This window comes from Ruditapes philippinarum, unplaced genomic scaffold (genome assembly GCF_026571515.1).
Source record: "Ruditapes philippinarum isolate M1 unplaced genomic scaffold, ASM2657151v2 ctg2139_1_1_1_1, whole genome shotgun sequence".
Taxonomy (NCBI): Eukaryota; Metazoa; Mollusca; class Bivalvia; order Venerida; family Veneridae; genus Ruditapes; species Ruditapes philippinarum.
Genome location: NW_026857177.1, coordinates 26,815 through 52,413, shown reverse-complemented (window position 1 = coordinate 52,413; position 25,599 = coordinate 26,815). Strand labels below are relative to the sequence as shown.

The 25,599-nt window shown below is 32.8% G+C and overlaps 1 protein-coding gene across 1 annotated transcript; it reads right to left on the bottom strand.

Annotated features, from left to right (window-relative positions):
* Positions 1-628: 628 nt before the first annotated feature.
* Positions 629-22,031, bottom strand: LOC132749004 (uncharacterized). Its single transcript, XM_060738666.1, has 14 exons — positions 21,861-22,031; positions 19,145-19,305; positions 17,349-17,626; positions 14,497-14,592; positions 12,749-12,882; positions 11,468-11,569; positions 10,115-10,240; positions 9,243-9,333; positions 8,798-8,880; positions 7,758-8,208; positions 7,249-7,347; positions 4,255-4,502; positions 2,811-3,000; positions 629-1,091 (listed from the first exon to the last, which is right to left on the bottom strand). Exons 1-14 carry the CDS (start codon positions 21,861-21,863, stop codon positions 1,021-1,023), a joined length of 2,133 nt encoding a protein of 710 aa, XP_060594649.1. The 5' UTR covers positions 21,864-22,031; the 3' UTR covers positions 629-1,020.
* Between the last annotated feature and the right edge of the window lie 3,568 nt (positions 22,032-25,599).

The window sequence follows — 25,599 nt, the reverse complement described above, 5'->3', positions numbered from 1 at the left end:
AAAAAGATTTATCCAGTCATTGAGTCCTTGGACACGTGACTTCAAACTCCACCAAAGTTAGAGATAACCCAAGGTATCTACCTATCAAATATGCAAGTCATCAGTCAACAAATATAACACTGTATGTTTAGCAGTGGCAAACTTTACCTTGAACCCAAGACCTTAAATTAAAAGAATTAACCAACTATTTATAAAAGGCATTGGTTGATAAATAAAAGCTAAATGAGCAAAGTGTAAACATCTATTTTAGCACCAGTGACTTTGACCCTAAAGCCAGAGGACTGCCCATAAACTTTGGGATCTTATGTCAATAAATGTGAAGTTGTTAAGAGAAACTTAAGATTGATCCAAATTGCCTAAAAAGGCTGTCTAAATTTGTGGGTAACAACTTAAAATTCATAAGTATGTGTCACAGGGTGATATGTAAGGTCATCTGATTTCTGGTATTATTACACAACAAAGATACTGACTGACACATTATCACTTATGCCAATTAGGATAGCTCTTCCCATCGTTTCATGTTCACATATAGTCTGTATTGGTTACAGTAATAATGGTGTCCTCCCTGAGCATTTACATCACAGAATATATTTCATTCTTGTATCTCTAAGATTTTCATCATTCACACTTCATTATTCCATGAATTTATTTTAGGACACATCAAACATAGCACAAAGTTTATGAATTCACCTCAGAATACAGGACTGTATAATAGTAGAAAATTTATAAATTCATCTATTTTAACAAGCACATGTTTAATAGCACACAGTTCATAATTTATTCCATAACACATGAATCACAGCACAAGTTTATGAATTCATCTCACATGACATGACTTATAACATATCTATATGTTCATTTATAGTACACAACAGTAATATAATATATAAGTTTATGAATTCATCTACAATGTTGTATCATGACAAACAGTTTATGTCTTGATCTTTAATCTTTTATCACAGATGAGCTAAAATTTCCTAATTGTAGTCTATGGGTTCAACTCAACACACTTACAACCTATCATAGGATAAAGTTCATGGCTTCATCTCTCAGTACTTCAAGCATTGCATCAGCCACTGTAAGTCTACTATCTGAAATAAATAAACCTCCTACACTAGTTCATATATTCATAGCATCTAATATGTATACAGCAGATAATAAAATGTTATAGAACACAAATTTTTTTATATAAATATTTATACTAAATATGAGTTACTTAGAACTTACTACATGTACATATCAATATTTTTTTTTCATGCAATATTTCATAACAATATTCCAATAATATGTTTGAATATTTAAAATATTTATAAATGAAAAATGTGCCCATTATAGACCAAACCTGACTTTAAGCCTTTTTTCATTCATTATAGCATCAATGAGTCCAACTGTATAATATAGATCCCAGGAGCAGAAGTAAAACATAGAGAGCACTGTGTTAAAATCAAAGCACAGAAGGCGCTGAATTTGTTTGGGTCTCAGAATGTCAAAAAGGTGAAGGTTGTGAGATTATAAACCAATTTGTTTTTGTATAGTGCCACCAATGCTTTCCAATGTTTTAACTGTAGTAAATTGGCTATAAGACTAATTGCAACACTGATAGACAATTCAATGTTAATTTGACTTAAAAAAAAAAAATGAGTAGCCTCAACTGGGATTTGAACTCTGGACCTCTCGATTCATAAGCGAGCATGCAAACCCCCCGGCCATGGTGAAGTTATATGTACATGGCCTGAAAAAACCATATTATTCTAATTTAGGGTTTGTAACTCTTATTATTTTGACGCTAAACACAGATGTAAATAATCATGGAGCTTACTGTAAGCATGTATATCTATAAAGAATGAAACAATATTAGAAATCTTCGACCATTCGGGAACGACTTTGCTTGAAAATTAATGCGCCTGTCATTTGACAATCTTTACGCATTGATCTCCCCTGAATTTTTCGGCGTTAGTGTACATATAAAGGGAAGTAACCGCTTCAAAAAAGTGGACTACTTTAGGCATCTGCAATTAACAGCATTAGGCTCTGAAATTTCGCTACCATTATTTGTTTGGTCTGACGACCCAAACAAATAAAAATTGTTCTGCATCTGTGTAAGTTTACATTATATTGAAAATTGGTGAGATCGCTCTTTGAGTGTTAATGTAAAGTTCTGAGCATTTGTTTTGTTGTAAACATTTGTTTGAAATATGTTCTCAAATGCCTAGACTAGAGCCTCAAATATTTTTTTATTATATTTCATGGAGATAAATATCATTTTAATAATTCATTCTCTGGTGGAAAAGCATTAAACTTTAAGGGAGATAATTTAAAAAAAAAAACAACAAGCAATGTACAGTTATTTTTCTTTGACACTGCACTTCCTCTACAACTTGGTGAAGTTCAATGAGATATCATTGATAGTTTAGAAGTTATACTCACGACAAGCATTATAAACTTAAGGAAAATTATTGAAAAAGCGAGGTATAGTTTTGATGCATAAACACTGTGCTTCCCCTTACTGTCTCTATCCCTTTGTGAAGTTTTAATCAAATTTCTTCAATACTTTTTAAGTTATTCACAGGAAAAGACAGTGAAGGTGTTACTATCATACTTTGGTGGCTGCTCTTTTGTTTTCCCTATTGTTTTATGAATGACATCAAATCACTTTTTATTCCTGTCCACCTTAGTATCCAAATGTAAGCACAGTAGGACATACTTGATGGTGACTATAATTATCCCTCCAATGAGCATAAAAGTTCTTAAAGTATTTCTACAAGATATTTGCATATTTGCATATATATTTGTATTGTAACAAATCTTACCATCATAGTACAACAATTTTGCTTTATTTTGAACGCTAGGTGTAGTGTCAATAATGTTCTGTGCCAGCTCTTTGAATTTCCAGGCTTCATCATGAAGATGTTGCTGTTCTAACCCGGACACAAAAGACATTTCAGACATTTCTTTCAGACATAAAACAGCATTTGGATATTCAACAGCAACTATATATGTCTGAAACAAACAGTAATCAAACAGTATCATTACAGTGTCATCTGCCTGCACATAATTAATGATAATAACAGAGTACTCTGCCTTCAAAAACTTAATGATAATAACAGTTTCATCTGCCTGAACATACTAAATGATAATTACAGTGTCATCTCACTGCACATACTTAATTATAATTGCAGTATTATCTACCTGTACATACTTAATGATGATGACAATGTCATCTGCCTGCTCATACTTAATGATAATTACAGTGTCATCTCTCTGCACATACTTAATTATTATTGCAGTATTATCTACCTGTACATACTTAATGAAAATTACAGTGTCATCTGCCTCCACATTTTTAATGATAATAACAGTGCCATCTGCCTGCACAAACTTAGGATAATTACAGTGTGATATGCCTGCACATACTTAATGATAATTACAGTGTCATCTGCCTGCACATATTTCATGATACTTACAGTTTCATCTGCCAGCACAAACTTATGATTATTACAGTGTGCTCTGCCTGCACAAACTTAATGATAATTGCAGTGTCATCTCTCTTCACATATTTAATAATAATTACAGTGCCATCTGCCTGCACAAACCTATGATAATTACAGTGTTGTCTGCCTGCACATACTTATGATAATTACAGTATCATCTTCCTGCATTTATTAATGAAAATAACTGTGTCATTTGCCTCTGTATAGTTCATAATAATTACAATGTAACATATCATCTGCCTGTAAAAAATAATTATAATTACAATGCAGCCAGTACATTCTTTATGATAATTACCATGTAACCAAACTCTATATACTTAATGACAATTACCAATTAACCAATCTCTACATACTGAATGATAATTACCATCTTACCAATCTCTATATACTTAATGACAATTACCATGTTACCAACCTCTATATACTTAATGACCATTACCGTGTTACCAACCTCTATATACTTAATGACCATTACCGTGTTACCAATCTCTATATACTTAATGACCATTACCATGTTACCAATCTCTATATACTTAATGATAATTACCATGTTACCAACCTCTATATACTTAATGACCATTACCGTGTTACCAATCTCTATATACCTAATGATAATTACCATGTTACCAATCTCTATATACCTAATGATAATTACCATGTTACCAATCTCTATATACTTAATGACAATTTTCATGTTACCAACCTCTATATACTTAATGACCATTACCGTGTTACCAACCTCTATATACCTAATGATAATTACCATGTCATCAGTCTGTAATTTGTAAGGAATTAACTGATATGGTCTGTTAACACCCCCAACTGCTTTATTGATGAAATGTATTTCAGGAAGCTGTTTAAATCTTTCATCAATTTGATGACCATTTTCATCTTTATCTAGAGCCCCCAGTGATTTAGTAGCACAAGAACTTGGCACAATGATAAACAACTTTGTGTAGACATGATCTTTAGGATAGTTCTCCCTGATCTGTTTAAGTCTCTCAATGTGATCTGTAAAGATAAGAGAATTATCAACAAATAAAAATAGAACACTCTCTTTAAATATCATTTAAGAGTGTATATACATGTACATGATATATATATCAGGATTCAATTCAGAACATCTGAGAAAATAATGAAGTGACAAGCAATAACTGACAAACAAAATAAAGTTATACAGGTAAGAATTATTGGAAGCTAACATTCATTTACTAGTAATATTCTTTTCAGCAAGTTGAAATGTTTGGAACAATTGTTCAACAATAATTTTGTTATACTATAAATATTAAATGCTGATGACAAATGTACAATTATTTGAAAAGATGAATACTTCACAGATAGATGTTTAACTGACAGATACCAAACAGATTGATGCTTCACACAAACATATGCTTCAATGATAGATGCTACACTGATATATGCTACACAGATAAATGCTACACAGATAAATGCTACACAGATAGATGCTTCACTGATAGATGCTTAACTGACATACTGTATTCCTAGAAAAGATTTTGCGCGTTTTAAGTTAGCGCTTTTCGCGGTAAGCATGATTCCACGAATCTTTATAGCTTCGAATATGTCACTTATAAGAAAATCGCGAACATTTCTAGCTTCAACTAAATAAAAACATAAACGTGCAGATAATTTATTTTAATCTACTTACACAAGAAACATATAAACACAGGTGCTATAGAAATGTGTAAAAAATTATTTATGTATGTTATAGATACCTTGTTTAAAGTACTATAGTGATGAAAGTGCTACATTGATAAACTGCTGTTATGTTGTTATAATGAAAGCGATGTACTATCCGATACTGTGTAGTAAATTACGTATCGACATTTTGAAGATAAAGTCAGTTATAATTCAAATAAGAATAAAGCTAATGGGTCTGACTAAATCTTACTTAATCACATAGTGAAAAAGGTAAGGAATTAAGTAAAAAGTGTTCACAGAACAACCGTCCTTGTGTGACAAGTCAACAAATGAAAAGGTATCGAGTAATGTAGCGCTTTGGGCGCGACTTGTTAAAAAAAAAAATTAAAAGTACCCAACAGGCAGGGTCATGCCTCCAAAATCTGTAATTAAGGCCTTAGCGACTTAATATTTGCGGAATTCGCGGTTACTACAAATCCGCGAAAGTTTGTCTCTGCTAAAATGCCGATGTTGTGAAAGACACGAAATATTGTATCCACAAAAATTTCTAGGAATACAGTATTCCAACAAACATATCCTACAATGATAGATGCTACATGGATAGATGCTACACAGATAAATGCTACACAGATAGATGCTACACAGATAAATGCTACACAGATAAATGCTACACAGATAGATGCTACACAGATAGATGCTACACAGATAAATGCTACACAGATAGATGCTACACAGATAGATGCTACACAGATAAATGCTACACAGATAAATGCTACACAGATAAATGCTACACAGATAGATGCTACACAGATAAATGCTACACAGATATATGCTACACATATAAATGCTACACAGATAAATGCTACACAGATAAATGCTACACAGATAGATGCTACACAGACAGATGTTTCACAGATAAATGCTACACAGATAGATGCTACACAGATAAATGCTACACAGATATATGCTACATATATAAATGCTACACAGATAAATGCTACACAGATAGATGCTACACAGATAGATGCTTCACTGATAAATGCTACACAGATAAATGCTACACAGATAAATGCTACACGGATAGATGCTACACAGATAAATGCTACACAGATATATGCTACACAGATAAATGCTACACAGATAAATGCTACACAGATAAATGCTACACAGATAGATGCTATACAGACAGATGTTTCATTGATAAATGCTACACAGATAAATGCTACACAGATAGATGCTACACAGATAGATGCTACACAGATAAATGCTACACAGATATATGCTAGAAATATAGCATATTCATTGATAGATGCTAAACAGATACATGTTTCACTGATAAATACTTTACAGATAGGTTCTTAACAGATAGATGCTTCAATGAAAGATGCTTCAGAGATATATGCTTCACAAATAGACGCTTCACTAATAGATGCTGCACAGATAGATACTACACTGATAGATGCTGCACAGATAGATTCTTCACTGACAGATGCTTCATTGACAGATTCTACACAAATAGATGCTTCATAGAAAATTGTTTCACTGACATATGATACACAAATAGATTCTTCACTGAACAGATGCTAAAATGACTGATACTTAATTGGTAGATGATTCCTTGGTAAAAACAGAACACTAAAGGATAATGCTGGCAAAAACTTGACCAGATCATCTGCAGTTAAGTCTGCACAGAAGAAAACAATATTGTTACAACAAATAACCTTTAATGTGGTATGAAAATGACTAATATTTCATTATTTGCTTGTCTGTCAAATCAGTAATTTTACCCAAGGTTGCATTAAAGCATGTGGATATGTTATTTAGAGACATATAAATTGAATATAGTTTTGGGACCCCTAATAGTAAGATGGGTTCAAGGGCCTCTAAAATTTTGGATAAAAATAAATCCAAGTAACAAATGCTTAAAATACAGTGACAGATGCTTCACTGAAAGAGGATTTACTTGAAAGAGAAAGCCCTTACATTACAAACCATTTGAATGAAAAAAATGCTTGCTAGAAGAAAAAAAGCACTTTAGTTATAAAACTGCTAAAAATTTATGTGCTGATATTCAGGTAATTATATAAATTATTGCTACCTTTGAGAGTAACTTGAAGGTAATTGAGAACATATGCCCATGCTAGACCTTGATGAACATCTCTTCCACTTACTTTCCCTTCTATCTTTATACTTCCACCTAAAATATAACATCAGTAAAATTATACCCTGATTTAAATGTTAATTTCAAAACTAAAACTTGTCTGATAGGCCAGTTGTCTTTCCATCGTGTTTCATGACCTTTTAAAGTTATTCATGTTTTCAAAAATTTGACAAATAATCAAAAACATAAGATGAACACAACATAATTATAGTCACCAAGTTTTCCAGTTATTCTATATACAACAATTGATCAAATACAGTACAATACATATAAGAAATATCAAAATCATAATCACAAGCTGAGATAGGCCTTAACGATCTTATGACTTATCATTTTTATAATTTAATTCATAAGATAATACAAATGATGAAATAAAAGCAACGTCTATTTACATCTTAAACTAACATGATGTAATGGATAAAGATACATAAATTAAAGATACATACATTTGATGATATTTAGAAGTTTGTGGAGATAATTAGGTTCCTGCTTGCTGAGATATGTTACGGCACAGATATCACGTGGGATATCCTCTTCTGTTATCTCATCAACCACAGGTATTAATCGAAGCTCATTTTCAAAAATACTCCTGTGCATTGCAGCTCTACATCTAAACATTAACAATCTAAAATCTTCTTTATGTAATGCTTCAGATGATATCACAAAGACACACCACTTTGACTCATTTAATGCACATTTCAAATTGTCCAAATCTGTCTTCCCAGGACGTTTATTGTCCCATACTTTTATATTATGTCTGTGAAGAAATTCCGTCACACTGTGTCCTGTTTCCACATCTTTACTGCAGTCCTGATGAAAGTCTATATATACAGTATTCTGGAAATCGCTGCAGCTATCAGCCTCTGGTCTACTCTTTATTGAAACTTTCTCCAATTCCTAAAAATAAGTTTCCATGGAAAAAATAATGACAATATTCATATTTGCATACATTTCAAGTAAAAATATATAGGGATAGTTTATATCAATATCATAATATTAGATTGTGAGTTTAAGATAAAATATAATAAAAGTTTGCATTGAGCTCTGTAAAAAAACACACATCGGTTAATCTTAATAAAGGACAGATATCAAACAATTGATTTTAACATCACAAAAACACAACCTAATCATCTTTAAAAAATCAACCCAATACAATACATATGCAGATGGAAAACCACCTGTAACAGAACAAAAATTGAGCAAAACTTGTCTTAAGTAAATATAATCTAGCTTGTCTCCACTTGCCCCTCACTGCTGTGGTTCCAAATTGCACCAGAGACTTCAGCTTACATCGGTGGTTCTACTAATCTACTCAGGTGCCTGTTCTGTTACCATAGTAGCATTAGTTTTGTCTGAAATAGACTTACTGAAAAAACTTTTGTATACATTAGGTACATCCCTGCCAAGTTTCATCAACCAGTGGTATAAGATTGATTGTTGACAGGAAAATCAGGCAGGTGAGTAAATAAAATCTGGATATAAATACCTGTGTTGCTTGTTGCAAGTTAGTCTGTGTTGAACATACTTCCTTAACAGCCTTCAGTAGTAGTTGATCAACACTGCAATCATCTGCATAGTAAAATTAGAGCTGATATATTATAACATTTTTACCAGATTCATACAGTACATTATCTAATTTATTTTCTTATCTAGAATGTATAATAATTATAATGAAAATATTAACACACCAGTCAATGGATAAATTACACATTTGTCACTTATAAGCAGAAATCTTATTTATCATTGTTGCCACTCACTTCATCAACACATCACTACAATGTTGGACACTTTAATACCATATGAATGACAGGATTTTTCACCAATATTAACATTTTTACCTCTGTATGATTATACATGTATTTACCAATAAGTCCCTTTGATTTTGTTTACATATAGGAAGTAAACACTAGTTTCAATATGTAATAATTTACCTTTATAATGTACAAGCGTGATCATGTCATTACATGACAGATTTTCTGGGTGATTCACAAGCCTGTTGTAGATGAAGTAAAACCTTGCTACCTATAAAGCAATATATCAATGGAGATACAAACTTACTTTTCCATGCAATATTGTTTTCTACAGTTAAAACAAACAACTGGGTTACCTAGCATGTACTTCTAGTTTTTGTATAGATATAGCAACTAAGGCATACATCTACAATTTTCTCATATAGATCAAATAAAATTTAAATAAACAAATAACACATGTCCTTCTTTCAAACAATTAAATAAAGATATTTGTCACAAATATTTTGCTATGTTTCAATTAGTAAACATACCATATCTTTCTTCAAAAAAAGGGGCATAACTCAAAAAAAAAATCTATCATTTTGCAAAAGCAACTGTAGAATAGAATCTGTAGCACAAATCTTTGTAAGCAGCAGCATAGTCTCTGCACAATGCCTTATAGGTTTAACCTTTGGGCCAAGCTTGAAGAAAAACTGTTTAATTTTATTATGTTAAATGACATGTGAAATGGTTAACTTGAATTATTTCAGCTGTTGAGGTGACACTTCAAGAGTGCTAGATGTGACATGAATGCCCAATACCCACACCATCTCTATCACACAGTTTGTTTTAATATAATTTCACCATGACTTTAATACATACATGTATCAAATCATACTTACTTTCATAAACTATTTTATTATAGCTGATATAAATTTTAAGTTGTAAAATACATGTACACAAAGATGGTCATTTTTAACAAGAGAAATAATTTTGATATAAAACATCAATTTATACAGATAATACTAAGCCACTATTAGTTAACAAATATGACATAGTGAAATCTACTTGACCTGTAAACATCTCTCTCCACTTGATATGGTGAATTTTGGAACCTGTCCATCGTCAGATATTGACTGGGTTTCTAGCTTGTTCAAAATACTCAATGAGTTTGGAATCTGGGCCACAAAATAATACCTCTGTAGAAAAATAAAATATATAAAAACATATCTACAGTTGTGTCTATTGCTTGATTTCTGTCTATAGTGATCTTTACAGTGACAAAAAAGTCAAATGTAGTGAAAAATTTAAGAGAACTTTAATTTTGAAAGTTACCAGGTATAATTCATGATGATTCATAGATTATTTTACATAGAGAAGCGACAACTGGACAAGGTAAATATGCCCATGGCCCAACAACTAGACAAGGTAAATATGCCCACGGCCCCCACAAGTAGACAAGGTAAATTTGCCAACGGCCCCCCACAAGCAGACAAGGTAAATATGCCCACGGCCCGTCAACTGGACAAAGTTAATATGCCCACGGCCCCCACAAGTAGACAAGGTAAATATGCCCACAGCCCGACAACTAGACAAGGTAAATATGCCCATGGCCTGACAACTAGACAAGGTAAAAATGACCATGGCACCCACAACTGGACAAGGTAAATATACCCATGGCCCGACAACTAGTCAAGATAAATATGCCCACAGCCTGACAACTAGACAAGGTAAATATGCCCATGGCCCGACAATTAGACAAGGTAAATAATTATGCCTATGGCCCAACAACAAGACAAAATAAATAGACTAAATATGACTAAGGCCCCCACAACTGGACAAGGTAAACATGCCCACAGCCCGATAACTAGACAAGGTAAATATGCCCATGGCCCAACAACTAGACAAGGTAAATATGGCCATGAACCGACAACAAGACAAGGTAAATATGCCCATGGCCCGACAACTAGACAAGGTAAATATGCCCACGGCCCCACAAGTAGACAAGGTAAATATGCCCATGGCCCGACAACTGGACAAGGTAAATATGGCCATGGCCCGACAACTAGATAAGGTAAATATGCCCACGTCCCGACAACTAGACAAGGTAAATATGCCCATGGCCCTGACAACTGGACAAGGTAAATATGACCATGGCCCCCACAACTGAACAAGGTAAATATGCCCACACATTTTCTATTCATTGCCAGAGTTGATGGTCCCCACAACTGGACAAGGTAAATATGCCCATGGATTCAAACTTATTTACCTATAGTTGGACCTACAGGAAAATTTAAGACCTATAAAATGATATCAAATATGTAACATTGAAAGTTACTTCAAAAAATGATGTTGACTAATTATAATGACATTCAAAATAAATTCTACATAATTATGCATTATAGCTAATCATAACTAACATATACCTGCTTCTCTTCAGGATCTTCAATAGAGTAGACAGGTACTTTATAAGGTCTACCCTTGAAACTCCCTCTATCAGCTTTTATCTCATCTAAATCACCTTCATACTGAAAAGTAAAATTAGTCAACATAATGCATACACTACAATACAAACAGATCATACAAAATTTTTGTTACTTATATACATTCACACTTCTATATAACTCAAGTCTTCTCCTTTCCAATGTTACACCCTTAACCTGTTGAACTTGTGTAAATGATTTCTCCAGCTTTATAAATTTGAAACAGTCCATTAAAAAATTTAAGAGATTTCAATAAGAAAATACAAAAATTGAGGCTCCAATAGTATAGAGCCTGCTACATCTAATACTTGACATAAGAAGTCAATTTTACATCACATACTTGACACTGGAGTCAATTTTACATCACAATTACTTGACACAGGAGTCAATTTTACATCACAATTACTTGACACTGGAGTCAATTTTACATCACATACTTGACACTGGAGTCAATTTTACATCACATACTTGACACTGGAGTCAATTTTACATCACATACTTGACACTGGAGTCAATTTTACATCACATACTTGACACTGGAGTCAATTTTACATCACATACTTGACACTGGAGTCAATTTTACATCACATACTTGACACTGGAGTCAATTTTACATCACATACTTGACACTGGAGTCAATTTTACATCACATACTTGACACTGGAGTCAATTTTACATCACATACTTGATATTAAAAGTGCATTTTCCATCAAATATTAAACACTTGGTGTCCATTTTATATTTGAGACTTGACATAGAATTTTTTAACCTAGCTAAGTATACTTTCTGCTACAGACTATTGACTTGACATGCAAAGTTAATTCTATATATGATATATTGATATATGTAATTACATTTTCTTTAGACTTAAATTGCAATGCAAGTTCTCTATTAACAACTAAATGAAAATAGAAGTTTATTTCTGTTATATAGTTGATATATAAAATGTTATTTGATAAAGACTTAACATAATTAAGAATTTAATCTGATTTTCATAAGTCTATATTCCAGTAAAGAAGTAGCATAAAAAATCTCTTTTAGACTGTTGGAGGCAATTGTAATATCCAATCATGTATCTAATACACTGTAACAATTCTTTTGTTGTCTGTTGTAATATTATATAATACTATCAACATAATATTATATGGTGTTACAGACCCGCAAAAATGGAATAATTCACTTTAAGTTAGATTGTATAAATGATTGAACTGAGTGACTATATACCTTAATAGATGAATTTAACTCGTACAAATAGCGTACAGTTTTTGCAGTGTGTGGAATAAGATTAAACTCCATCACAGGAAATCTGCCTCTGTTCTCAATGAACCATTTACTTGTACATATTCTCTGTTTTAACTCTGAAAAAAGTAAAAACCTGACATACAAAATCTAAATGTGACAGAAGTCATTTTTATTAAAGGAAATAAACTGCTTAACTAGACTCAAACCATTATCAGATCTTTCAGATAGAAAAATAAAACTAGATCCCCTCTGCTGTGTATTATGAATTTCTTCAAGTTGAACAACTGGATGAGGGAAACTTCAGCTTTTTAGGGAATTGAATTTGATAACAAAAGACCTAATGTTCTTCCTTCATATGCATACCTTAAGCACTCTTATTTCTCTATACCCACAGATAAACGTATATGTTACATTGCACTTATATATTACCACATTACCTGGCAACACTATTATTCCTCATTCGGACCCACAGAAAAATGTATAATTATGTTACTTTTACATTACCACATTACCTGGCAGCTCTATTATTCCTCATTCAGACCCACAGACAAATGTATATGTTACTTATACATTACCACATTACCTGGCAGCACTATCATTCCTCATTCAGACCCACAGACAAATGTATATGTCATTTATACATAACCACATTACCTGGCAGCAGTATCATTCCTCATTCGGACCCGCAGACAAATGTATATGTTACTTATACATTACCACATTACCTGGCAGCACTATTATTCCTCATTCAGACCCACAGACAAATGTATATGTTACTTATACATTACCACATTACCTGGCAACACTATCATTCCTCATTCGGACCCGCAGACAAATGTATATGTTACTTATATATTACCACATTACCTGGCAACACTATCATTCCTCATTCGGGACCCGCAGACAAATGTATATGTTACTTATATATTACCACATTACCTGGCAACACTATCATTCCTCATTCGGACCCGCAGACAAATGTATATGTTACTTATACATTACCACATTACCTGGCAGCACTATCATTCCTCATTCTGACCCACAGACAAATGTATATGTTACTTATACTTTACCACATTACCTGGTAGCACTATTAATTCTCACTCAGACCCACAGAAAAATTTATATGTTACTTATACATTACCACATTACCTGGCAGCACTATTATTCCTTATTCAGACCCACAGACAAATGTATATATAACTTTAAACATTACCACATTAACTGGCAGCACTATTTTTCCTCATTCGGACCCTAAGACAAAATTAATGTTTATGTTACTTCATACATTACCACATTAACTGGCAGCATTATTATTCCTCATTCGGACCCACAGACAAATGTATATGTTACTTTTACATTACCACATTACCTGGCAGCATTATTATTCCTCATTCGGACCCACAGACAAATGTATATGTTACTTGTACATTACCACATTATCTGGCAGCACTATTATTCCTCATTCGGACCCTAAGACAAAATTAATGTTTATGTTACTTTATACATTACCACATTAACTGGCAGCAGTATAATTCCTCATTCAGACCCACAGACAAATGTATATCTTTTTACATTACCACATTACCTGGCAGCATTATTATTCCTCACTCAGACCCACAGACAAATGTATTTGTTACTTTTACATTACCACATTACCTGGCAGCATTATTATTCCTCACTCAGACCCACAGACAAATGTATATGTTACTTTTACAATACCACATTACCTGGCAGCACTATTTTAGCATATCCAGTATAATGACTCCATGCTTGCCCAACTGACAGATTTACTGCTATCCTTACTGGCTGAAGTGGTCTTGGCTCTGATTAAAAAAATAAGATTATGTTTGAATAGTTCTAAAATATGTGCATATGATCACCACAGGTGTACAAAGTGTCAATTGGTGACTACCTAACCAACCCCACCCCAAGACACTCTACAAAACCCCTCTCTCCTAAACAATGTTAACCATGATATTTATTTTAGTTGATTTATCTTGAATTGTATCATAGTTTGGGGACCTTTCTGTTGAAAAAGTGTCAGAGTTAAATCGTATACATATACATGCACAGTGCGGTAACTGGAGTGCAGGTATCAGTTACCCGCACTCCAGATCATACCCGTTGATTGGCTCATTTTTGCTGGGGTTTACATATTGTGACGGCAGAGAAAGGGAAAGCGGCAGAAATATCATATTCAGATGCTCGATCATTGGTTACTTTTTCCCGGGGTTTAAAATTGTGACAACAGGGAACGTGTTTTATGTTTGACTATGATACAAAAGAGAAAGAACACCAAAACACTCGGCAATCTGATTTATACTCGAGGGCTATGCCCCCTCATACAAATTAGATAGCCTCGTGTTTCGGTGCTCTTTCTATTACTTATCTCATTTTTAATTTTTTCCTCTTTTTTCATAAATGAATACTTTATAACAAATTTTATGTGACAAAATACAACATTTTGAATTTCACTTAAGGAGTCATATTTTAACATTTCCAGACAGTAAGTTGTGCATTTTATAATAAATAATTAAATCTGGAAAAATTTTCTCACATGTTTCAAACACTCTAGCTGAATTCAATCTCATATTTATAAGCAGTCTTACTAATTGCTGCCTTACAGAGTCAAACAAAGAAAATAACTTGTAAAATATAATGCATATAACGTTAATGGAAATAATTTGGTTAATCACTTGTAGTTCTGCCTTAATCTTTAATGGACTGTTTATTTACAAAAGTTTTGTTAATCATGCTCAATCATTTAAGTGTCCGATCTAAATCAATGAAATCTAGGCAGTCTGATGTACAGCTATATACCTTGGTGGAGTAGACATGAATTTTGACTGACCTTGACCTTTGAGGTAACAATGTTAGTTCATACTAATTTATTTAAGGAAGCTATAAGCTTATTGAAACATACTAAAATCTAGCCCTGAAACCAACAAGTTCTTTAGCAATGAGTGTAAAGTTTCTTGCTCATGGAAACAAAGGCTTACCAGTAACCCTGATGGAGTTTGAACCCACACAGCCAGTAACCCTTTGATTACTAGTGTAAAGCAATTTAATCAATTGGCCATGCTGCCACACAAGTTGATGTTGTGGTATCATGAGCACTTCTTGTCATGATGATGATTGTTTGGTCAATATCTGATAGGTAAACAACTATTTAAAATTCCCTAGCAACTTAAAACAAGTGGCTGAATATGAAAAAGCTTAACCAAAAGTGTGACATACACAACAACAAAAACACCTGCATTGATTAAGATAGCCAAAATTATCATATAAGTTTAATAGCCAAGATATAAACAAGAGCCATCAGTGATCACATGTGTCGCCTGATGATAGCCAATAAAGCAGTTTTATTAATTAACTTTTCAATATTGGGCACGTTTTCACTTCAAATGTTAGGCTAATATGAAGTTTACCACAACATTATGAACATAAAACAAGACCATTATGCAAAAAGTACGGCCGAGAAAACTTGGCTATTATGAGATTGGAGAAGTTTGATTGGCTCTCCAGCTCGGCCATTATGAATCTGCCTTTTTTTCACTGAAAAAGTCGCCATTTTGAATTGCTGCAAGGTAGGTTTCCGAGACATTTTTAAAACAAGAATCTCATTTGCAATACCTCACAACAACGGAATTTTACATTAGTTATTTTTTGTTCACTAAGTACTTAACCTTTTTAGATTATGTGTAGTTAATTAATAAAATTGTCAATAATTAAGTGTTTTCATAATGGCTTTGTTATTGGGCTTTAGACTGTCATATTATATGACAGTCATCAGCCAAATAAGAAGGCCATTGTAAAAAATACTTAATTATTAACATTATGGTATTGAAGGGTGATTGACCAGTTTTTTCCCTATATGTTGTGGCTACTTTGTAGCAGGAGACACAAAATCATTAACTGGCCAAAACTCCTTTTTTACTTAAGGGTCATAACTCCGCCAAAAATCATTCAACTGGAAAACCCATTATTTATGTGCAAGTATTGTTGTATGGATTAATTCTGTAAAGTTTCATTCAGATTGCTTCAGAAATGATCTAGAAATAGTCTGGTCAAATCTTAAAAAAGCAAAAATCATTAAAGGGCAATAACTGTTAAATGCCGATGATATGCACAACTAGACTTGGTACTCAGATCATATTCCTGTACTGTTTGGATGAAATTGCACCAGTAGTTTTTGAGGAGTAGGCCAGAAAAAGTTTTGTGATGGATAGACAAAAAGAGAGATAGATGACAAAAAAGTGATCCTTATAAGATGTGGCTTTACTTTGAAGCATTATTAGCTAATGTATAGCAGGCAACACCAAAATCATGTACAGGCCAAACACTTTATTCAAGGGCATTAACACAGCCAAAAATCATTTATCCAGATAACCTGTGTAATATACACTTTTGTTTAATTCATTACTCTTTTGTTATGGAATGAACTCTATTGTACACTTTTGTTCTATTTACACTTAGATATGCACCTATCCCTATTCAGTCATGCGGACAGACAACAGATAAGTAATCCCTACATTTCGCCACTACAATGAACACAATGAATTCTTAAATAAATTAAAACCTCTTATTTCCTGTATGAGCCGTTTCAGAAGAATATTTTCAAAATCATTTCTATTTGGTTCAACATGAATCATCATTGCATTTGTTAGAAGTCCAAATCCAGCATCCTGTGCACACTGAGGATCAACATCAAAGAGAATTAATGTTATACAGAGTCTTCCCTCTTGTTGAGACTTCTCCAGTGCTAGTAGAGTTTCATATTTTACCCAGTTTCTGTCTAATGCTGTCTTAGTGAGAACAACAAATATGTTGCTACATTCTTTAACACAATCTGAAATACTGAAAATACATCTAGAGTTTGTCATTTGTAGTGTTGCTGTCATCAATATAGATGATTATGATTGCTGTTTGTTGATTAGTTAAAGATCTATCTGGAAGAAATGATGTCTTCAAACTTATTAATTTATTCATGCCTAAAAATGACTAAAACATCAATGACTAAAACATCAGGGAAGTAATACTGCCACACAATTGATAAAAAGGTGTTGATAATCTTCTATTTTATTTATTAGAGAGTGGAGATGAGACCATTTTCCATTTATAGCGTGTTTCTTTGCTTGTAAAGATCATGTTAATTTAATACTCTAAATTTGAATAAATGCTTATACCGATTGTCAGGAATTCTTGTAATGAATTTATACAATATCATTCCAGTTCAGTTTTCTCTCATATTTATTTGACCAATACAAATGTGTAACAGGTTTAATGAATACATTGTTTACTGATATTTGATATACAGTTTTTGAATTCATCAATTCAAAATGTCTGTCAGTTATCTTATGATCACTCCTATTAAGTTCCAACAAAATCTGCACAGTTGCTCAAAAGATGAAAATTTAAGGGTACTGGAATGCATTCAGTATTTTTTAAAGATTACAGGAACCTTTAACCAACTGACCATTAAGTCCACATGAGTCATCTACTTCTCATGGCCAACCTCTATACTAAATCTTAGTCTGAAGGCTAGTGTTCTCTAGTTATTGGTAAGGCAAGCTTTTAGTGGTTAAGGTCACAGTGACCTTGACCTTTGACCAACCTATTCAACTGGTAGGCATGACCAATCTCCTTTCGAAATTTTATAACTGTAGGCCAAAGTACTCATTGGTCTGACAAGCTTTAAATGATAAAGGCTGTGGTGACCTTGATCTCTGATCCCAAGATAGATATAATGTTTTAGCCCTTGTGGTTTCAAAGGAGGGGATTTTTTTTTAATGTTTCACTACATACATTTGAGGAAAATCCATGGCCCCTGTCCCAATATTATTCCCAGGGCCATATTTGAACAATCTAGGTAAATCCTTATGCTGGAGCTAAGAGATGCATAGACTCCAGTTAATTAAACCCATTTAGTTGCCTCTTACAATAACACAGGGATAAACGGTGGCTACAATCATTATGCCTTAACCATTAAAGGCAACCTCTCAGCCAGGAGCAGGTAAATCCTGGAGGTATAATTTGTACAACATTATATAGTAAGTACCTCTGATGATGTTACTACCAAATATCAAAGCTCTAGTCCAGAAGATTTTTGAAATTTTAAATAACTTTTTCGGCTGTGAACTTCTTATGCATTAATTGAAAAAGTTGGAACTATTTGACCAACTTTGGTAAGAGGCCATCCAAGGATCAGTCCTGTTAAGTTTAGTTAAAATACAGTCCTTTTTTTCAGAGGAATGTTGTTACCACAAACAATGCATGACACATGTTGTATGTGGACGGACACAGGGCCATCACAATAGCTCATCATGAGCATGTTGTGCTCAGGTGAGCTAAAAATGATGATTATTGATAACATACTTTCCTAAAATAGTTTTTCCAGCTGTAAAATGGCTACTATCATAGACACAGGTCACTTTCAAATTATGATGAGATTCCAGGCTCTCCAGTGGATCTATTATATATCTCTTTATAACTTCAATATCAACACTGTGATGTACAAGAAACACTTTATGTTGCACCTGTAATAGAAATTAACTCTTATTTTTGTTGCCAACTCTTTAAAGGTCATAGAGTGAATTTCCAACTTTACTGGTTGAGGAAGACCCTAAGTGCCTCTTTGTGTATAATTTCAAGAACATGTGAACAACTGAGTAGAACCACTGACATTCCAATAGCAGTGGATAGTTTCCTTACATGAAATATCAAAAGTTCCTGAGGCAGGATTTGAACCACAGTGACAAAAGGCAAGTTTTTTTAAAGTCAGAGACCTTATCCACTTGACCAAAGATGTCCCATTTAGTAAGTTAGGAAATTGTACAGTTAGGATAAGCTGACACATATATTTATCTTATCTTGACATTTTTTACATGTCAATATTTGTATATAAAAAATGTATCAAATACATGGATAACAAAATTTATGTAATACATGTACTTAAAAGGTTCAACAAATGTTAATGTATATATATAGATAGGTTTAATAAAGTGTATGAAATAAAAACAAAAAAACAGTACATTGTATAATTACATGATTAAAGGGATAATAAAAAATATATAAAATATATATAAAAATATGAATATTGGCATAATATATTATTTATAATAAGAGAACATTTATTTAGGATATTCAGTATATTCTATAATAAAGGCCCATCATGAGGATGTTACATTTTCCTAACATGGGGCATTATTAATTTAAGTATAAAAAAAAGTTAATATTGTCAAAATATAAATTATCCTAGTTTACAGTTTTTTTGTTATTTCCCCGCTGGTTCATAGAGTGGTGGGGGGGAGTGGCATTTATCAGAGATATACAGTAAATAAAATATTAAAATGTATACATGAATTATTGGGAATATAAGAAATCACATGGATATTGGGAAAATAAGGTAATTATTTAGACTCTTGATCTAGATTTGTATTAAAATTTAGTGGATTTACTCTGCCATGATCTCAGAAGGTGCAGAAATATTGTCAGTTAGATCAGTTCTACTATAATCCATTAGAACAAAATTAATACTTTCAAATCAAGCTCAGAATTCAAACTATAATATCCAACTATAATTAACAAAATGATAATTATTATGTCTGCAACATCATTCTGGATCACACATATACAATCTTGTGTGTCCCTGAGTAGCAAAGACAAAATGTTTCTGTGACATCACATTGGTAACATATCAAGCTTCTCAGAGTTGATGATTGCAAATTTAGCAGTTGTATTGAGGGGTATTGGACCTACATGTTGAAGCTACTTTGAAGCATGTTGCAGTTCAAATGACTGTGTATCAGGCGACACAAAAATCATTAACAGGCCAAAACACCTTTATAATTCAAGAGCCAATTAATTTTATTAAATCATTCAAACAGTAAACTTGTTAAATATGCCTAAGATCTTGAGGTACCCACCAGTCCTGTTACGTTTCATTGCATTTGTAGAGATAAAGATAAAAAAACCTTAACAGACCATAACTCTGACAAAAATTATCAAACTGGAAAATGCTCAGACAATATGCACAACTAAATATGGAACAGTTACTGATCATTCCTGAAACTGCACAATTAGTTTTTAAGGAGTAAACCTTACAAGTTTTGTGACAGATGGACAGGGGGACATGCAACTGAAATGGGATAAACTAAGGGTCCATTTCTTTTGATTTTTTTTTGTTTAATAGAGGAAATACCACAAATACATTGCTTCTAAATGTAACAGTAAAAGCCTTGTAACTTTTTGAGAATAACAACCCAAACACAGCTTTTGACTTAATAAAGAAATTTAAACCTTGTAACTTTTTTATAAATAACAACATATAAACACAGTACATGACTACAGTAAAAACCTTGTAACTTTTTTATGCATAGCTACTGACTAAAGTAAAGACCTTGTTACATTTTGTGAATTACAATCACCCAAACACACATAAATTAACCATTATTTTATGGGTAGAAAAAGTTGTATCATCAGATTACTTTTTCAGCTTTTGGTGTGGGATATTTAAGAAACTGTAAATTACATTGAGTTAAAGGTCTGTGAAGTCAGTTTTTGTAGAGGTCTGGAAGCTGGATCAACAAAGCTAGAAAAACAACAGCACTAACAAACAGGTCAATTGAATTTTTCAAAATTTCAAACCCAATAAAGTTACCACAACCGGACTTAATGGTATGTGCTCATGCAGTGCAAATAATGATGCCCGATAGTCTTAATATTAGTATATCTACATATATTTTATAATAATATAGAATACATGTATGTCTGTATTCCAATATAAATATATAGGTTTTTTATGATATGCCTACTTCCCTTAATTAGTGAATTCTAAGTGTCTCAATTAAATCATCAATAAACTTAAAAACTTAAAAGTTATAATGTCCGTAGAACACTCAAGCATGTAAATTTACATATAAAGTTAGATATTACTTTTTAAAGTTTCAGTTAGACCTAAAATAGATCTATTACTAATCATCAAAATTAATGTCAGACTTGACAATTAAAATAAAAAGCTAATTTCTTGTTATTATATTACACATTGAAACAGAAAGTAGAAATAATTTATTGTTCAAATTAAATTACTTACCATGTTTAAAGTTTGTCAAGTTTTTCTTGTCAAATAAATCACAACAAAGTTCTCATTCAGGCACAGTTTTATCATGTTAACTCTGATAATTCAATATACATTAGAATATTTCGTCTTCAAATACTGATAAAAATGAAACAGAAATAAAATATTTTTCTTTTCTATTTATAGATCTACAGGGAAGGGGAATGAATCATTAAATCCTTTGTTTTATAGGAGTTACCTCTCTTTAATTTCATATAAACAACCTCATGCAGTCCAAATATATAATTTATACTATTTTAATATCAATACTAATTCATATGTGTTCAACAAAGTGAAATAATTTTTTAAAAGCAAATATAATAAGACTGCTGAGTCCTTTTACTATTAACAGGAAGTGATTCAAATTTGATTTAATTTTCCATGACTAGACAAGAGGACTATGATAGCCATTCATCACTCACCAGAGACACGGTCATATTTTCTATAATGCAGAACTGTTCAATGGCTCATATTCAAGGTTTTCAAACTCAAAACATGTACACCATTTTCAAAACTGCAGTATTCTAGTGAAACTGTGTAGAAATTCACAAATAGATCAGAAGTATGCATAGTAATAAACCTTATTTAATATAAGAAATAGCAGAAATAGGCAATGACAGAAAGAGCCAGAACTTTTTGTCTAAATGGGCCTTAACTTTTGGCCCTATCATAATGTCAGAAAGAGCCAGAATTTTTTGTCTAAATGGGCCTTAACTTTTGGCCCTATCATAATAATGACAGAAAGGGGCCTTAACCATAATCAAGACAAAAAGTCTTAACTTTTGGCCCGGCCATTATAATGACATAAAATTGTTGGCCAACTTGCTGGTTTAGGTTAACCTCGCACAACAGACAGTTCAATTACTATATGCCCATGTGCATGAACAAGAGCTGTCGGTAGGACAGCAACGCTCGACTATTCTTAGTGCTTGATAGTAAAAAAAAATGCTTGATACAGTTACCTCCTCCTGTTTACAGGTTGGGGTCATGATGGTGAACAAGTGTGCAAAGTTTCAAAGCCATATGTCAATGGACTTTGAAAATATTTGAACTATTACAAAAACTTTAACATAAATTCTAAGTCGAAAAAGGGGCATAATTCTGTCAAAATGCTTGATACAGCTACCTCCTCCTGTCTACAGGTTGGGGTCATGATGGTGGACAAGTGTGCAAAGTTTCAAAGCCATATGTCAATGGACTTTGAAAATATTTGAACTATTACAAAAACTTTAACGTAAATTCTAAGTCGAAAAAGGGGCATAATTCTGTCAAAATGCTTGATAGAGTTACCTCCTCCTGTCTACAGGTTGGGGTCATGATGGTGAACAAGTGTGCAAAGTTTCAAAGCCATATGTCAATGGACTTTGAAAATATTTGAACTATTACAAAAACTTTAACATAAGTGGTTACGCCGACGCCGACGCTCGGGTGACTGCAATAGCTCTACTTATTCTTATCGAATAGTCGAGCTAAAAAGGGATATTATTTTGCAAAAATGCCCCCTTCAGTGTTATATGTCCTAAAGAAATTCATTCCAATTTTTATAATGAACAAGTATTCCAAATTTAAAATATATGTTAAGGATTATTTGCCCTTTTGATATTGCATCACATGATGATAATGAACAAGAAAACCAAGATTAAAGTGAATAGCTGTGGTAGTTTCCGAGAAAATTGACCTTAACCTATTAAAGGTCACAGTGACCTTGACCTGTGCTCTTTTGACCTCAAAATCAATGTGAATGCATCAAGGAGTATCCACATAAGAAAGTTTCAATGTTATAGCTTTATTAGTATTGATTTGACCGTGAACGAAAACTTCACTGAAAAAGGTTAACTTGAACGTAGACGAGTGGGTGATGACAACACCACTTTTTTTTTCTGCAAAATGTGGAGAAAGAGGGATAGTTCTAACTTAACTCATGATTTGGCCATAATTATAAATACAATAATAAATGTAATGACAGAAAGAGGGATTTTTATAATGGTTTTATAATGCATGTAGCAGAGAGGGATTGAGATGGCTTTTCTTGCATCATAACCATAACAATCTTCTGCAGAAAGAGCATCATGTTACATCCACCTTTACTTTTGTATCTTAGCAATGCAGAAAGATGTACTACTCTTACCTATAATTTAGCTAAAATAATGGCAGCTTCAGAGATTGTGTTAACTTACTTATGACATTGGGAAAAACAGAGATTGAGTTATCTCTTTACCTTAGCCATGATAATGGCTTAGCCATGATAGTGGCAAAAACAGGGACTGTGCTATATTTAAACCTTAGCCATGATAGTGGCAAAAACAGGGACTGTGCTCTATTTAAACCTTAGCCATGATAGTGGCAAAAACAGGGACTGTGCTCTATTTAAACCTTAGCCATGAAAGTGGCAAAAACAGGGACTGTGCTATATTTAAACCTTAGTCATGATAGTGGCCAAGACATTATGCTACCTTTACTTGCAACTTTGTGCTACCTTAATTTAAGTTGCAACCATTATGGTAATGATTGAGCTACCTTTACATGACCATTAGAACCTTCTGTAAACTGTTATCTTATACCTTCCCCATAATAATGGCAGCAAGGGACATTGTGCTACCTTGAAACCTTTCTTTATAATTCATAATTCAGAAGTGAAGACATAATATTTTGATATTTAGTTTATTTTACAAAAGTATTACAATGTTATCTTAAACAATAGACCAATGATAATACATATCATACATGTAAGCAATCATTTAAACAGTCTTTTACTAATCCATTTTCATGCAGCACATAAAGCAAACGAAAATTGACCAGGAAATTCAAGTTGCCCTTCTATCACTCATTTAAAACAGCTATAAATATGAAACAGATCTTGTGGGGGTGGGTGGAGGATGTGAGATGAGCAAGTAGGAAGATATTCTTTAAAGAAACTGTGGACATTAGTTATAATGACAGCCAGCTATCCTGAAAGCACACCATTAAACAATTATCTAACAGTCATTTACTCATATAAATTATTTTAGCAAGAAAAAAATACAGATCAGGTTCGAAACATTTCTACAAAATATTGCAGTAATTTGCTCATTCTCACAACAATTGCTGAAACATGATCTCTTTTTTAACAGGTGACGTTTTGATTTCTCTTTATTTCTAGTGCTGATAATTAAAGTGAAAATTTGTACAATGGTTTACAACAAGATGGTTTTAAGGTTTTATAAATTTTCCCTTAAAAAAGGACCACTCACATATACTAAAAGTAACAATTAAACAGGTAAACAAATATCCCAATCTTTATAAAGCACCAGTGAATTGTAACCACTTCTCTCAACACAAGGGACAGCCGAGGACATAAACCATGTCTATACCATCTGTCCCCTATAATGCTGCCTCAATATGATGATTTAGTTCTGGTACAGAAATAGCCAAGGATATATTCAACTGACAGCATGGTGGCATTAAGAAGAGGTTTTACTAGTTTTATTAACTAGTTTCACTAGTGTCCCAGTAGAGAAGGGAAAACTAAAATAGAGTTTTGTAAATACAAAAATCAAAGACTGTGCTATACCTGGGGGTAGAGGCGAGGTTAGAATTGACTGATGCCTTAGAAGTGAAAACAGATCACGTAGTCATCAAAGGTGACACACAATCATTGTATAGCCTAAAATAACAAGTTTCATTATCTTCATACCATAGTTTTAATGACAAATGTCGTATAAAAACATGGCCATGT